The sequence below is a fragment of the Argopecten irradians genome, unplaced genomic scaffold (genome assembly GCF_041381155.1).
Source record: "Argopecten irradians isolate NY unplaced genomic scaffold, Ai_NY scaffold_0639, whole genome shotgun sequence".
NCBI classification, from domain to species: domain Eukaryota; kingdom Metazoa; phylum Mollusca; class Bivalvia; order Pectinida; family Pectinidae; genus Argopecten; species Argopecten irradians.
Window position 1 is genome coordinate 28,346 of NW_027188106.1, and position 16,977 is coordinate 45,322.

The window sequence follows — 16,977 nt, forward strand, 5'->3', positions numbered from 1 at the left end:
TCCTCTATGACTTGGCGTAGATGATCCGGTGTTGCCTGGAACAACCGCTGCCAAAAAGCGACTTCTAGGTCTTCGCCACGTAGGTCCTTTGAGTCGGCCATTTCCCTTTTGTTAAATTGTTAGGGTACTTCAGTGTGTCAGTGTGTCATCATCATCATCCCGGACGAAGCCCCCAAATGTTACTCTCTCATAAACTGGGTGGGTTGATGATCTGACAAGCCATACCTGGAGAAGGAAAACAGACACATCATCAATGGCGGTTCAAACGTATCAATAGTTGGGATGCGTTCGATTACGTCATCAACAGTGAGAAGTTCTAGGGCGCCCTCGATTACGTATTTATACCAAAAAATTTTATAGCCCACTATTAAACAGTCAAACCGTCACAATATTTTCATCAATTTTTATTTTATTTTGTTCAATTAATAATAGATAATCACCAGAGTTAATTTTTCCTGTATCTGTGTTTGTGTTTCAGTTACATGATAGAAGACTTAGATTCTGAGAGGAAGTTCTTGGTGTCGCTCAACACCAGTATCTGTTTTGATTCCACCTCATGTAACATTACTGCTGTTGTACTCGAGGATGTCAAACTACCCAAACCTGTGTGTGATTTGAGTGCTGGCTTTGTTGATCCAGGTATATTATACACTTCGTTCGATTCAATGTTTTGCTGTAAACATGATAGTGAAAGAAAAAAAGTTTGATGCATTAGAATTTTAGCACCAATTTGAAAACTGAAGATTTCAATTGCAATTAATATTTACAATAAGCTAACCACACAGACATTTGCACTATTTTATTAATTTTAAACGACTGTGATCAAGTGTTAAATTAAGATTATTACACTGAAGATTTTCCTTTGGGAATTCCATCATTTTTGCATTGCTAGACGAGAACTTTGTATACTTTATAATGAGACTTAAAACAAACCAAACATTCTAAGATCCAGATCTTAATGTATGTATTTTACTTGTTTTTAATAATGTTTGTGTTAGAAATGAAAGGACAGATGGTGTAAACCATGTTTGTCCCTCGTGTTACCTGCAGTTGAGTTTTCTATGGAGCCGATGACATTTAGGTCTTTATGATTGTTACAGAGTTCTCGCTGGAGGACTGGAAAGATGGACAGAGTATTGTTGGTCCTGTTACGGGGTTCTCCGTCAATCACCTGATGGATGCTCTCAAGATCACTGACTTTCTACTGGACACCCCATGTCAGCTGACCAGTGGCTCTTACAGCCTGGCCACTAACGGTGTATATAATGGTAAGTCTTTCACATTTAGGAAGGCAGATCTGGGCCCATCATTGAATATCTCTATCTTTTATTGACTTACATTGTATAAGGGTTTGTTGAGCTGTTATTAGAATGTTTCAGTGTCTGGTTTTGAAACAAGAAATTAAGAATAAAAATGTCCACGTCGTTTCATTCGATCATTTAGTGTGGTATCCAATCTTGTCCCAGTCTTGATATATGGAGGTAGGGAATTAATGTCTTCCAGCCATTACTAGTTCTTTGCATCTTTGTTTGATTGTAGAATGTGGCCCGCTGACGTCTGCCCTACCGATCATCACCGAGCCAGCAGCCTGTCACATCCCCAGCTTCTGTACGGGGGTCTACTGTTGTATGGAACCCAATGATGTCGACATCGCCTTCCAAGCTTTTGTGGAATTCTTCCCCTGCCAGTTTGAAATGAAAATGGGGATAGAGAAACTCACGTTTACTGTGTCCTTGTTTGACTTTGAATTTGGAAAGCAGTATGATTTCTACATGTTTGGGGCTGTGAGGATTCAGTAAGTAAAACTGACATGAATATCTAAGAAAAATTTTCAGATTTTAAGGATAAAATGTCTGTGGCCCTTGATATTATACTCATACCAGTCTTAAAGTTACTAAAGAGTCAAAGGCAGGAACAGTAATAACTACGAAAAAACAACAAATCTCAAGGAAGATTTACTAGTTTCCAAGATACATAAACAGTCTTAAGTCTAAAACAGCCTTAAATTTAGAGTTACAGTCAGTCAAAGATGATGTAAGAAAAAGTTACATCATTTTGATTGGATAAGCAAAAACATAAGACTGTTTCACTGCAGATACTACCAACTGCAAGACCTCATGCTTTGTCTGTATCACTATAACATATTACATTTAATTATGTTTTCAAATTTTCACTTTCCATGTTGTTAAAAGTAATTGTAAAAAGAAAATGGTTGTATTAGAATTAAATTTATTGAAACCAACCTGAATCTACAGCACCAATTTTGATCCTATTCCAGTTACTCTGTCATTGACCTAGCGGACGCTGGCTATTACGTGTTTAACGCCAGATTCAAAGTTTGTTTTGAGGCCGACGAGAGTAAGCCGTGTGATGTGGACTTCACTCTGTTTGATAATTATCTGATCCCCAAATTGACTTGCATCTGGGCAACCGACTTTAATGTACCAGGTAGGTGATTTTATGCTTTAACTATGTAATGTCTTATATTTTAGATATCATTCTAATGAAAATTTATCTTTGAATGGAAAATGATAAATGGTGGGAAATAAATGGTGGACAAATTTTTAATTATAGAATATTTCACATAATGTGTTAAATAAACCCTGAACTTGTGTTACAGGGTTTTCGCTGAGTAGCTGGCTGGTTTCGGAGAGTTTACCGATGTCAACACCTCTACCTCCTAACGCTGTGTCCACCCTGCTGTCCCACCTGGAACTGGCAGTGTATCAATACCACCCGTCATGTGACCAGGGCGCTGGGAACTACCTGCCCACTACAGATATCTGGAATTCAGGTAAGGTCTCCGATGGGCTATGTTATCTTTCCTAAGTCTGTCCTGTCCGGTGGTGTCCTTTTGTGTCCTACGGATGTGGTGAGTTTTACATCTAAAGACATGTCTAAGTAATAACAGTTCTTACTTTGATCAGAATATACCTGTTGACTAATTCATTCAGTACAATTTAATTGATATATCGGTTTGTGAATTTAGCTAGCATTGTCCTGTTTCACATAGCTTACCACCAGGTAATAAAGTTCTGATTAGACCAAAGTCTTTATACGGAGGTGATCACTACGGCAGGTTTCACTGTAGTAATGAAAGTCCGATTTTACCTAAGTCTGTATATTAGATGTTATATATGTAGACCCCAATATCCAACTTTAACACTATTTCTGGTTTGTTGACTTCAGACTGTCCAAAGTCGATCGCTCTGCCATCGATCTCGGATGACATCACTTGCCACATCCCAGACACATGTACTGGTGTGAACTGCTGCCTGAACGTGCCGATTCTGGACCAGACCTTCCAGCTGTCTCTCGATCTAGATTCCTGTTATAAGACACTACGAGTTAGCATTGAGAAAATCTACCATGAGGAGTCCCTGATCGGCTATCCTTTTGGGACAGTGAAACATTTCTACTTGTATGGGGTGATTCGCATGATGTAAGTGTTGTTATAGGGTAAACAAACCTAATATGCTATTTTTTGTTATCCCCCGCGAAACGCGTTTGCGGGGGATATTGATTTGGGCTCTGTCCGTCCGTGCGTCCGTCCATGCGTCCGTCCGTCCGTCCGTCCGTCCGTCCGAGTATCGTTTCCGGGCTATAACTCCTAAACCGTTCAACTTAGCTACACGAAACTTTCTGTACATGTTAGGCTAGTGCTCTAGTTGTGCCTTTTGCTAATGGGAACCTTTCATTTACGATACTTTTTCTGTTACCATGGAAACTTATTCAAAAATACCATATTATTAAAGTTTCCTTTCTATTCCGGGCTATAACTCGAAAACCGTTCAACTTGGCTACACGAAACTTTCTGTACATGTTAGGCTAGTGCTCTAGTTGTGCCTTTTTCTAATGGGAACCTTCCATTTTCAATACTTTTTCTGTTACCATGGAAACTTATTAAAAAATACCATATTATTAAAGTTTCCTTTCTATTCCGGGCTATAACTCGAAAACCGTTCAACTTTGCTACACGAAACTTTCTGTACATGTTAGGCTAGTGCTCTAGTTGTGCCTTTTGCTAATGGGAACCTTTCATTTTCAATACTTTTTCTGTTACCATGGAAACTTATTCAAAAATACCATATTATTAAAGTTTCCTTTCTATTCCGGGCTATAACTCGAAAACTGTTCAATTTGGCTACACGAAACTTTCTGTACATGTTAGGCTAGTGCTCTAGTTGTGCCTTTTTCTAATGGGAACCTTCCATTTTCAATACTTTTTCTGTTACCATGGAAATTTATTAAAAAATACAACTGGGCGCGGGGGATAATGCCAAGCTTTGCGGCTCCTTGTTTTTCTTATTTCTACTCTTGCTCTGAATTGGAATTCAAAATATAAGCAATACAAAAGTCATTTAAATTATGATCAGCAGTTCAATGCAAGTTAAAAAAGATAGCTTTGAAAGATAGAGAATACTGCACATGTGGATGATTCAGTGGGAAAAATTCTTTTAAGAATGGATTGTTTATACTCTGTCATATGATCTTAAAATGAAGATAGAGGGTGGGGTGGGGCAGTAAGGGTTTGGTCATAGGGCCCGTTTCCTTGTTGTAACATGCAGTTAATTTAGGGAGGCAAAACTATTGGAGTAAACATTAAAATACTTGACTGTCCATGATTTGTACTGATTTCCTTCTGACCCTGTTTGTCAGGTACACATTGGATTACCTGATGTATGACAGAAGTTACCTGGTATCCCTGGGCATAGAAGTGTGTCTAGAGACCGCGGGACCATGTGCTCAGAACTTTACCCTACTTGACAAAGTACGCTTCCCAGAACCAGACTGTACCTGGAATGCAGGTTTCACCAACCCAGGTAAGGGGCAAATAAAGATATATCATACCAAATATCTACCTGGTAAGTAGGCCCAATATCTACCTGGTAAGTAGGCTCAATTTCTGTCTGGTAACTAGGCCCAATATCTACCTGGTAACTAGGCCCAATATCTACCTGGTAAGTAGGCTAAATTTCTATCTGGTAACAAGGCCCAATATCTACCTGGTAACAAGGCCCAATATCTACCTGGTAAGTAGGCTAAATTTCTATCTGGTAACAAGGCCCAATATCTACCTGGTAACAAGGCCCAATATCTACCTGGTAACTAGACCCAATATCTACCTGGTAACTAGGCCCAATATCTACCTGGTAACTAGGCCCAATATCTACCTGGTAATTAGGCCCAATATCTACATGGTAACTAGGCCCAATATCTTCCTAGTAAGGTGATGCATCATCTTAAGCAAACCAGTGAAAATTGCTTTTCCTTGAAACATCTCATTTAGCTGTTACATTTTCATGTTGAGGGTTTGTACATTAATTTTACAGTACGTCTTACAGTCTTAGTTTTACTGTTGGACAGCCAGTTGCCCAATGGAATGGTTTCAAATCATAAATTCTTAACGATTGTTATGACATTAACATCGTTATTTTCACCTATCACATGGAAATCCAAATTGTATACATCAGATTGACTAAGAATATACATCTGAATCGTTTTTACAGATTTCTCAAGGAGCCAGTGGCTTCAAGAAAGGTCCATTGCCCCAAATACAGCACTCACTACAGTTTTTGAACAGGAACTGATGCAGGACCTGTGGATTGTGAGTTACCTACAGAACCCAACGTGTGACGCGACCCTGCCTGCATATATTCCGTCCAACAACGGCTGGAAGGCTGATGGTAGGTGATTTGTTTCCTTTTGTATAATACATATACTACTTAACATACATCTTATAGATTACAGGTCTGACCAGTCCTGTTACCTTTACCCTCAAGCCTCAATGAAACCTGCCATGTTTTATTTGTAGATTTAAATAAATTTCTAAACTGATGCTCAATAATTTTCCAATTCTCTTTCACCACATTCTCATTCACCTGTTGACAATAGCTACATTACTGTTTGTAGATGGAGGTATTAGGCGTGCTGCTTAACTTTTGTGTCCTTAACACTTCAAAAGTTTGTAGCTTATAACACCAAGTCACTGTCATCTTATCATTCTACCCTGTTGCTTATGTCCTTCATTGAAAGCATTGTTCTTCCATCATTATTTGTAACTTTTGGCACTTTGTCCAAGTCATTGTCCAATTTATCATGTTGTCTCTCCCCCGAAAACCTAAACGAAAGTGACAATTATATTTGTAGATTGTGTTACGTTGCCTGAGCCGCTGCCCGACCTTTCCTCCTATCCTGTTAGCTGTGTACTCCAAGGCTCGTGTACAAGCTGGTTCTGCTGTGTGAGCTGTCCTTTGTCCTGCAGAACTTCTTCATCCACTTTGATATCCAGCCATGTGACCTGATTTTATCCATACAAATGGAGGACTTGAATGTGAAGGTTCCTCTTCTGGATGATCTAATAGGTAATAACTTGTCTAAATACAAAAATACCAAAATTGTAACAAACAGAACATATTTACAATATGTCTAATAAAAAAATCTTACCTTTTTTTTTCCGTCTACATAACTGTTGTCAAGGAAATCTTGCTTACTACTTGTCAAGAGGTTAGCAAAAATTATATGACTGTTTGGTGTTCAGGTTCTCCATGTGGGGATCTGAAAACAATTTAATATGATTTCAAGTTTCATTATCAATAACAATGAAACAGTAAATCATATATTTTATCACATTGTAATTGTTCTGTCAAATTTGAAAACATAATGTTTTTTCTGTCTAGTTAAAATAAAAAAACATGAGAAAGTGCTATCCAAATATCAAAATATGAATATTTAATTACAGGGAGACCAAGGATGTTCTACTTGAACGGTGTTCTAAGAGCAGAGTAAGTTAACAATTGATTCATTTTACAATTTATTGTCAATTCTGTTGTCCATGTATATCCCTTCTTTATCCAATACTATTTGCTAATTCTGTGGACTACCCATACAATTCCACATAAGGTTTGGCAATGTAAATGTTGAGTGATTGTTTGATGCCACTATGTTTGTTTTTATTACCATTACAATTACACAGCTACACCATATACAACCTGGAGAGTGAAGGAATGTACCTGGTGAACTTTGACCTCTCACTGTGTTTCGAGACAAGTTCCTGTGAGTGGACGGCTCCAATTTTGAAGAACTCTCTCCTGCCGAAACAGTCATGTGATTGGAACAGACCAATGGCTGATCCAGGTACTGTTAAATGCTGATTCTGCGGATCGTAATTTAAGTTTTGGGCTTTTTCACATTAGAAAGGATTAGAGCAAAATATGACGTTGTTGAATTATTTTTGGTCACATCTTCCGTAATTTTCTTATAATTAAATGTGAGCTCAATAACTTGGCACAATCAGTAATCAACTTGCTATACTAGTGCTCTTTGTGTTATAATGCTGAATCGTTCATGAATTATGGGCTCTATATTTAGTATTTTATACTATGTTAGTAAAGTTATTTTGCAATGTTAGATCATCTGATGACCTTTTGTCATTTTGCATTGCCCATCGTCAAGGGCCGTCAACTGTGCGTAAATTTATCATTCAAACAACTTCTTCAATAACTAAAAGGCCCAGGGTACTGATATTTGGCCTGTAACATGCTGGGATGAAGGGCTACAAAGTTTGTTCAAATAAATGAATTTGACATTTATTCAAAAGTTTGTTCAAATGAATGACCTTGACATATATTCAAAGTCACAGTGTTCAAATAGGCTAAAAATCTTTAAACAAATTGTTGTTAAGAACTTAGAGGCCTAGATATCTGATATTGGGCCTGTGACATGGTGGGATGAATGAAGGGCTACGAAGTCTGTTCAAATGAAAGACCTTGATCGCCATTCAAGGTCACAAGGGTCAAATAGGCTAAAAATGTTAAACAACTTCTTGTGAATAACTAAGAGGCCTAGACACCTGATATAGGGCTTGTAGCATGTTGACATGAAGGGACAACATGTTTATTAAAATGAATGACCTTGACCTTCATTCAAGGTCTAATTCATAAAATATATCAGAAACTCCTAAAAATTCTTCTATTAAAAGAGTTATTTTGTATTGCCTGAATTGTTTGCCACTACTATATTCTTTGAGGTGTTGTATTGTGCCAAGTCATATGACCATTCAGGCCTATTGGCCTCTTGTATAATTTTTCATATTCTTTCTGGCAGGATTCTCCTTGGCGATATGGAAGTCATCAGTAGGAGCAGGAGCGGTTCTTACTGAAGTTGAGATAAGCAGACTTCTAAATGTTTTGGAGGTCGGACTGTACCTGTTAGAGACACCATGTAATGTTTCCATCTCTCCATACACACCAGCCGTGAATGGCTGGAACACTAGTAAGTCATACACGCATAATTATAGAATTCATTGAAATAGAGCTATGAGCTTGCATGGTTTGGATATCAATAGTTTAACTGACCTGTACAATTTAAGCTTGAACTGCATTTCTTACTTTTGTACCAGTATATCACAAAAATACATGAAAAAAATATTTTCATTACTTTAAATCCTGCAAATATTTATATTGTTATCCAAAACAAATTTAATCAGAATGCTTCTGCTTTACTGCTACTGCTATATGGATCAAATTTAGATCAAAAGGCTTCAAATACTGATTCTTACATTACACAGCCTGTACAGAAGATGTTGGGACCCTGCCGACCCTACCCCTCGGGACAAGTTGTCACCTGTCTAGTTTGTGTACAGAGATAGACTGTTGTTCAGACGTACCCACCATCCAACGCAACATCCACTATAAGGTGCATGTGGATACATGTAAGAAAATGCTGTTTGTCGGGATCGAGGCGGTAAAAGCGGAGATACCTCTATTTGACTACAAGATGGGTGAGACATGGTACTACAAGATCAGGGGCACCTTCATCATCAGGTAAGTGCAACTATAAGTAATTAACACCTGGGGTTAATAGAAGAACTAGCATAGATATTCCAAGGGCAAGCATCAGACTAGGAAAACTAGTCTAGGGAAACGGGTTTACGTAAAGTTGTGAGTTAAGCTGATATAAACATAGTCAAATATTTATTATATTGTTTATTTTTGTTTCTTTTCAGCTACAACATAGTGGACCTGTTTGGGAGTAAGAAGTTACGAGTGTCCGTGTCTATCCAGTCCTGTTTCACTGCCGGCTCGTGTGATACTGCCATCGTGATACTGGACAGTGTAGAGCTACCCAAGCCTTTATGTGACTGGGACTATGGTTATGCTATCACAGGTAAATATTATTTAGATATCCATTTTGTTGCTACTCTGATGGTAGATTATTCCTTATCTTTAGTGTAATACAACAATCATAGGTATGATATATATTGGTAAACTTTCCTGATATATATATGACATGAACCAATTTATGTTGTCTTATGTTTCATTGACCTTTCATATGCATTTCACTGATTTTAATTGAACTATTTTTACATTTTCAGGATTTTCCATTGACAAATGGCGACTAGACAACTCTGTAGAAACAGATCAGTCCCTAGACCCGTACCAAATAGCTCGGCTGCTGAGGGAGACGGAAGTATCAACATATCTGTATGACAATGAGTGTTCCTTTGCCTCTGGGATGTTTAGTAGTGCTATTGATGGCTGGCACAATGGTACTAACATTTTACTATTAATAAAGTCATTCAAGTTCATGATGTTAAATTTTTAAAAACTTGAATTATTTCATTTTAATACATGAACTAAACTACATTAAGCCAAACTTTTTAGCTGTCACTTTGTGTGAGAATGGCCTATTTTCTTGAAACAAGAGAGTTCAAAAATGAAACGGTCATATTATGTGACTGAAATCAGTTTGTAGTTCATATGTTACGTACCTTGAAGAGGGTATCACAAAATTAGAAAATTTGGTTTTTGAGGGGGGTAAACCAATGACTAAGTATATTGTAACAGCTTAGCCCCACACAACTATGAAAGTCATCACCCATATGTGGAGGGCTGGAGATAGCATATCTCTCAAAATGTTTGTATTTGTAATATGTTATTTTGCCACAGAATGTCCGACGGTTCAGCCCCCTAATGTTGATGATGCGACCTGTTATCTGTCACCGGATTGTACAGAGATGGAGTGCTGTATGACGGACATGGTCACCAACAGGAACATCCACTACTATGTCAGACTGGATCCATGTGCCAATGAACTCAATATCGGCATAGAGAAGCTCGCCTTCAATGTGTCTCTGTATGAGTACAACTGGGGTAGGTCCAAGATCAATATATGTTTTTGTTTCAGAGTTCTGTATTCTCCAATTAAGATATTCTTGAAAATTGTTTTTTGTGAAAATGTTTATTTGTTTGTTATTAAGACATTTCTATGACCTCGTGTTTTGAACAGGTGAGATGGAAGAGCTAGATATTGGTGGTGTGTTCAGGATTGGGTAAGTGTAATTATAATAGGGATTTATAGAAAGCCATACAGTATTGCCAAAGCCTGTTGCATTCTGCCCCGATTGATGGAAAAAATAATTTTTCATTTTATAACTGAAATTCGTAGTTATTTCCCCTTTTGTACTGATTTCCTGTTTTGTAGAGTGACCATACAGGACCTGAACCCACGAGGATATGTACCTTGTCAGTGTAGATCTGAGTTATTTCCCCTTTTGTACTGATTTCCTGTTTTGTAGAGTGACCATACAGGACCTGACCCACGAGGATATGTACCTTGTCAGTGTAGATCTGAGTCTATGCTGGGACAGCGCTGCCTCCTGTGGTACGGTGGTAACCGTCCTCGACAACACACAGCTCCACAAACAAGTGTGTACCTGGGCTAGAGGCTTCCCTGAGGCAGGTGAGTAACCATGTGGTATCCATGGTAACATACCAAAGATGGTTCGTGATTCATGACAAATTCCAAATGATTATTTCAAGTAAATAAGAAACATGAAATTTGAATAGATGTATAAAATGTTTGTGTTTTGTACTATTTCAGGGTTCTCCCTAACACAGTGGTTCAGTGACACTGGACATGCTGTTGTATCTTCACTGACTGGAGATGCCAAGGTTGATTTGATGGAAGTCCTTGACCTTCCTCCCTACCTTAACGACCTTGAGTGTGACATCACTGGACCTCCATACTTCCCTCAGGATTCCCTCGGATGGAACATCAGTAAAAAAATTTGTTACAGGAAATGATAAGAATTGGTTCAATACCATATTAATACTCTTCTGTGGCTGAGAGTAGATTATCCAAATCTGATATTCTTCTTTCAAGTAAAAGCTTTTGACATGCAAAGATGACTTTGAAAACATTTGATATTTCTATTATGACAAAAAGTACTATTTAATGATATTTATGCATAAATATCCCTTTGCAAATTGCATATTGCAAATTATCTTAAAGATTTGGAAAATACCTAATCTGTCTAAAATATTTTGGGTGAAAACATTTTCACCGGCATGAAATGGGATGGGGGAGTAAATAGTATTGCCCATATTCTTCCTATTTTGTCCCACTTTGAAATCATATTGACATTGTATGTACCAGTACTGACATTTCTATATACACATATTTAAGCTTCTATTTTGTTTGATATCTATAGGCTGCAGCCATCCAATATCTGTACCGGACCTCCATGACGACGTTAACTGCCATATCGGTGATACTTGTGGCTCTGTGGACTGTTGTGTGCGAGTGACCACACTCGGGCGGTACATGCAGACGTACATCTATATAGACCCCTGTACATACGACCTCACCGTCAGGATAGAGAAATTTGGGTTTACCACCTCCTTACATGATTACACCTGGGGCTCGACACGTCTGCTGTATCTCAACGGAGTCATTAGACTAGAGTAAGTATATCATTTCTTTCAGGAATAGACATCTACATAAGCTAGTCTTAAGTTTACCAATGTCACCTGAGTGAATAATGAGCAAAAAAAAAAAAAAAAAAAAAAAAAAACATGTCATCATATTTTGGTACTATATACTCAGTTATAATGTATATTGGTCGAAATGGTTGTGATTCCTTTGTTGTAATCAACAAATAATTGCCACAGCTCTGTTGTGCCTATAAGTGCCATCAATGTACTTAAATACTTGATACAAGGGGAAATAATCAACATGTCCTATTTTGTGATTAGGCTTTCTGTGGATGACCTGTTTTACCAGAACCAGTTTCTCCTGAGTCTGTATGTCAGTGTTTGTTTTGAGTCGGCCGGCCCATGCGTGATTGATCGGTCTGCTATACTAGAGAACACTCTGCTAGACAGACTTCCGTGTGTGACTGGGAAACAGCTCTAGATCTCAATGAGCCAGGTTAGAATTCATTTTAAATTGCATGGTAACAATTGAAGTCCTATGGAACAAATGTTTTAAAACAGTCATTATACTATGACACTTATTGAACTAAAAATCATGATTCCGATATTTGATATTAATTCTTCTACCACAAAAGTTATAGGAAAACAATCATACAATATATAAATTTAAAGAAGAAAACATTTAAACAATTGAAAGGATATTGGATAATATCTTGACAAATGATAGTATTGTTCATATCAGATTTTGACATTACGGAATGGAGAACTACTAATGGGTTTCTTAACTACGATGAACCCCTTCCTCTGTATGCTCAGTCCCAGTTGATGAACAGGTTTGGATTGTCGCGATACATGAAGACGACTTCCTGCTCCAAAGATCTGGCTCCTTACGATGCTGCATACTACGGATGGGTTAGAAGTAAGTAATAGTACACAAAGTAAAGTAGTTAAAAAAATTTCTTGATCTTGGATAACAAAGGTTTAAAGTCATCAATGTAAAATTTGACTTAAAAAATAGGAATTAATTTTCTCTGTACAAATATAAAAATAAAAAAATGATAAACCATACCTATATTATAATGTACTTTTACCACAAAGATTTTCTTCTGAAAGTTATGTGAAATGTTAACTAAGATCAATACATTACATGATGAGGCAGGTGCTATAGGCTACAAATTAAAATGTGAAAGTAAACTAAATGAATGGTTTTGTTTTACAGACTGTTTGACACCGGTACAGACTCCATCTCTGTACGACGAGACCGTATGTGTGTTAGACGTGGATTGTAACGGAATCTCATGTTGTACATACGTACCAGATCTCTCCAAGTCGTTCAATTTCTTTGTTAAGATTGATTCCTGTAACTACAAGTTTACCATCGGCGTGGAAAACCTTTCCGACAATATCACCACCTTCAACTTTGACTATGGTATGATTAGCTTAAATTATCATTTTGGAAGTGGAAATAAAACAAAATAATGAAAAGTTCTCTTTGCTGTCAATAATTTTAAAGAAATTAATAATAAAAGCTGCTGATTTCATAATGAGATTTATGATGTGTTTTAACTTGTAACCTGTCCTTCCTTGTTGCATTTTCCTGTAGTCTGAATTTTCTCTCTTCAGGTGAAGTGAAGCATTTCTACTTTGGGAGAGTTTTGCGCATAGAGTAAGTTTGATAAATAAAATTGCATATACCCTTCAAATGCTACACTTTCGGTATGAAGCTTAAGATAGATTCTCATTGGAATCAATTTTCATCTGCTTCCACCATAACATTGGCAATGGAGGGAGGGGGCATATTAGTGTTAACTTGTCCCTTGTTCCTGTGCCATAACATCCCATCTTGTCTCATTCCGTTACATCACATTGTGTCTCCTTGGTCTTCATATGAAGACATAACTGTCTGACAGACATGTTAATGTCCTTAGATTTATCTGTCATGACTCAAAGTTGTAATTTTGCAGTCCAAAGTGAATGGAATGATGGTAAAACCAGAGTAGATAACTCTGCTTCGAGAAGAAAAAATATAAAAAATATCACTAAATGATTATGTGTTGTACAGCTATGTGTTGGACAACCTAGAGGGCGCCCATGACTTCCTGCTTAGCCTGAACATCAGCGTCTGTCTCGGGGCCAATGCTACCTGTGACTACCAAGAACAGATCCTTGACAACACCAGGCTACCTAAGTCCTCTTCCTGTGTCTACAACGACGGATTTGCGATCTCTGGTATGTACTGGCTTTGTATCTGTAATACCAAGTTCCAATTTCATGCATACATGTTTGATATATTTAATTGATATCTCAATGAAAAAATTAGAAACACTTGATGCAAAGTTCTGCTTTCAAAGAAAAACAAATCATGCTGCTCAGTTTCACTGAGAATAATTGAATTGAAAATAAAAGTTTCAATTCAAAAAGTATTTCTAATAAAGTAAATGCAACATGGTCATAGCTTTCTAAACGAAAAGTTGGAAACATGAAGAACTATTTGTGAATTATCCTCTGTCCACATTGTGGGCTGTTCTATAAGGAGATAAGATGTACGTTTTACAGTAGTCTGACATTGTTAATCTTTCTCTGCAGGCTTTTCCTTGACTACATACCTCACAGATAAGGGTATTTTACCGGGGGCGACCCCAGAGGATTATGTGCTTGCCCAGCTAATGAAGGACATGAAGGTGTCACCGTACCTCAACAATGAACAGTGTGACCTTAATGGAGGTCATTACGCCCTTAAAGATTCAGATGGATGGGTGCATGGTAAGTACTGGTAAAATGTACTTTAAAAATGATAGTTTGAGAGCTTGTTGAATCTGAATAACCTGTTTAATTGGTAGTATTTTAAGAGCAAAGATTCACTGTAATGTTTAGTATACTTTGACAATTAAATATAGAAATATGGTTCTATGTATTGCTGACCTTCATGTTTGTTGTAGATTGTAGCCTTACCACTGCTGTATCTTCGCTACCTCCACACATGGGGTGTCGCCTGAAATCGGACTGTACATCATTTGAGTGCTGTATGAACGTCAGTAGAATTGGTCGTAACTTTGCTGCCTCTGTTGAAATTGACTCATGTGAATCCAAACTCAGTATCAGTATTGACAGATACTACAAAAACATAACACTTTTTGAATACACATTTGGTGAGTAAAAGGAAAAAAATGTGCCATGGTTACATCCTATCAAAAACTGTTTTGTGGTAGTGACAAATTCATGATGATGATGATAAAAAAAATAATATTAAAAATATGTAGACAGATAAAACTTATCAATCAATTAAAGTATATGATCTATGTGCTTAGGAAATTAAGATAAAAACATTTTTGTTTTAAAAATGAAATTGGAGCATAGAAGATTTGTATACCATCATTTCATTGCTTTCCACTTCCATTCAAATTGTGTAGGTGCATGGGACCACTTCTACTTGAAAGGCTTGATCAGAGTTGAGTAAGTAAACTTAATTTTGATCTGTAACAAAGAATAAAATAAAGCTCATGTGACAAAGTATCACAATACTGTCATGAAGATCTTTCAGTATTTAAAATGCATGATTTTATCAGTTATTAAACAATAATAATCTCCCCTTGACACAGATCTGTAAAAAAGTGTCATTTTATCTTCTGTTGTACATGAGCTCTCTTCTGTTTTCACTCATCTGAACAATAGTGGCTTTCATTATTGTATGACCTTTACAATAATTATCCCCCGTTGTTACTGATAAAGCTGTAGTTATCTCCCCTTGACCCTGCTCTCTGCAATAGTTATCTCCTTTTTGTCATTTAATTATTAGAAATATTTTAATCAATTTTAACCTGATTACTTAAATTTAAAACAGATATCTTCCTTGTAACTAACCTTTACATTGCTTGTAATTAATTTATGCACCAATTATCTCCCCTGTTTAGTAACCTTCCTAAAGTTTGACAAAGTTGTCAAAGTCGGCAATTTCTTGCTATAAATTATCTCCCTTGTGCCCTCCACAGCTTTGTGCTGTTTGACCTTGTACAGGACAGAAAGTATCTGATCGACCTAAACATCAGTGCCTGTCTGGAGACGTCCCAGCCGTGTGAGTTTGTAACTGAAATATTCAGGGACACTGCTCTCATTAAGAAGCCCTGCCAATGGTATACTGGCTTTGTGGATCCAAGTAAGTCTATTTTATATCATTTATTTGTCAAGTTCTCTTGTTTGAGTGTTCAGTTTCAATATTTTAAGTTTTCTATATGTCTCTATGATCTCTAATTATTATTTCAATCAGTATTTAACAGATTTTCACTTTTCATACTATGTTTAGTAGATAATGATGTGTATCCAACTAATAATTATTGTTTTTCTTTGTAACCTTATTGGGTATGTATCTTTTCCTATAGTAGCTGCTGCTTGGATAAACACATTCACTTTTGTCTTGTTTTAGACTTCTCGTTGACCAGCTGGGCCACTGATAGGGGACAGAATCTAGCCTATCCTTTGTCTGAACTATACCTGTCCCTACTGAAGGAGTACCTAGGGATCTCTGTTTATCTACAGGAGGATGTGTGTGACCTTAGCCTTGAGCCTTACTCACCACATTTAGACGGCTGGAAGGATGGTAAGTCTGATTACAGTGACTATTGTTATTCCGTTGACATTTCACTATTAACAGCAATTCATCTATACATTTACTATAATTTGCTCTTCACCAAACTTTCACCCACAAATAATTGCCTCTAAACTCTTAAAGGTGTTAAGCATAATACCGTAAAACCTCGTTATATCACCAACCATTTTACCGCCAAATCCGCTTATCACCATCAATTTATTCAGAACAGGTTTCCCTCCACATAAATACACTGGTTATTTTGAAGATGTCGAAAAATATACATTTGTGGACTGAGTTTGAGGTCAACATGTGTTATGATGAACTAGACAATCAAACTGTTGCCTGAGACCAGAGGCCGAAGGCAATAGTTTGATCTGAGAGTATGATAGGAAATAAAATAACTGTGAGTGTATGATTGGAAATAAAATAGCTGCAGTCATTTTAATTTTGAAATAAAATATTACAAAGAACGAATTCAAAATGGTGTGATCAATCAATGATAAACTAGGTCTATTTGGCAGAAGGTCGGAGCATTGATTAAAACAAGGTGATTTTTGGTCTGGTTCTGTCTGGGTTTTTTTCACTACATACAGCCATATGCCGATAAGTAATGAGTGCCAGTTTGGTTTAAGCACTTTCGTCAGAAGTTGCTGAGTGACGCATACTAATGCATTG

General features: G+C 37.1%; 1 protein-coding gene across 2 annotated transcripts; it reads left to right on the forward strand.

Annotated features, from left to right (window-relative positions):
* The first annotated feature begins 484 nt into the window (after positions 1 to 484).
* LOC138313297 (uncharacterized) lies at positions 485 to 13,077 on the forward strand. 2 transcript variants are annotated; one of them, XM_069253796.1, is made up of 15 exons: positions 6,208 to 6,365; positions 6,743 to 6,785; positions 6,977 to 7,137; positions 8,107 to 8,274; positions 8,570 to 8,825; positions 9,008 to 9,168; positions 9,377 to 9,550; positions 9,951 to 10,154; positions 10,291 to 10,333; positions 10,580 to 10,743; positions 10,885 to 11,061; positions 11,495 to 11,747; positions 12,039 to 12,213; positions 12,460 to 12,636; positions 12,937 to 13,077. In XM_069253796.1, the coding sequence occupies exons 1-13, from the start codon at positions 6,320 to 6,322 to the stop codon at positions 12,196 to 12,198; spliced, it is 2,010 nt and encodes a 669-aa protein (XP_069109897.1). In that variant the 5' UTR covers positions 6,208 to 6,319; the 3' UTR covers positions 12,199 to 12,213; positions 12,460 to 12,636; positions 12,937 to 13,077. The 2 variants fall into 2 exon arrangements, with proteins under 2 accessions (XP_069109898.1, XP_069109897.1); XM_069253797.1 differs by lacking the exons at positions 8,107 to 8,274; positions 8,570 to 8,825; positions 9,008 to 9,168; ... (7 more) ...; positions 12,460 to 12,636; positions 12,937 to 13,077 and adding exons at positions 485 to 639; positions 1,101 to 1,268; positions 1,540 to 1,795; ... (3 more) ...; positions 4,660 to 4,823; positions 5,511 to 5,687 and having other exon boundaries at positions 6,151 to 6,365; positions 6,977 to 7,069.
* Positions 13,078 to 16,977: the final 3,900 nt, after the last annotated feature.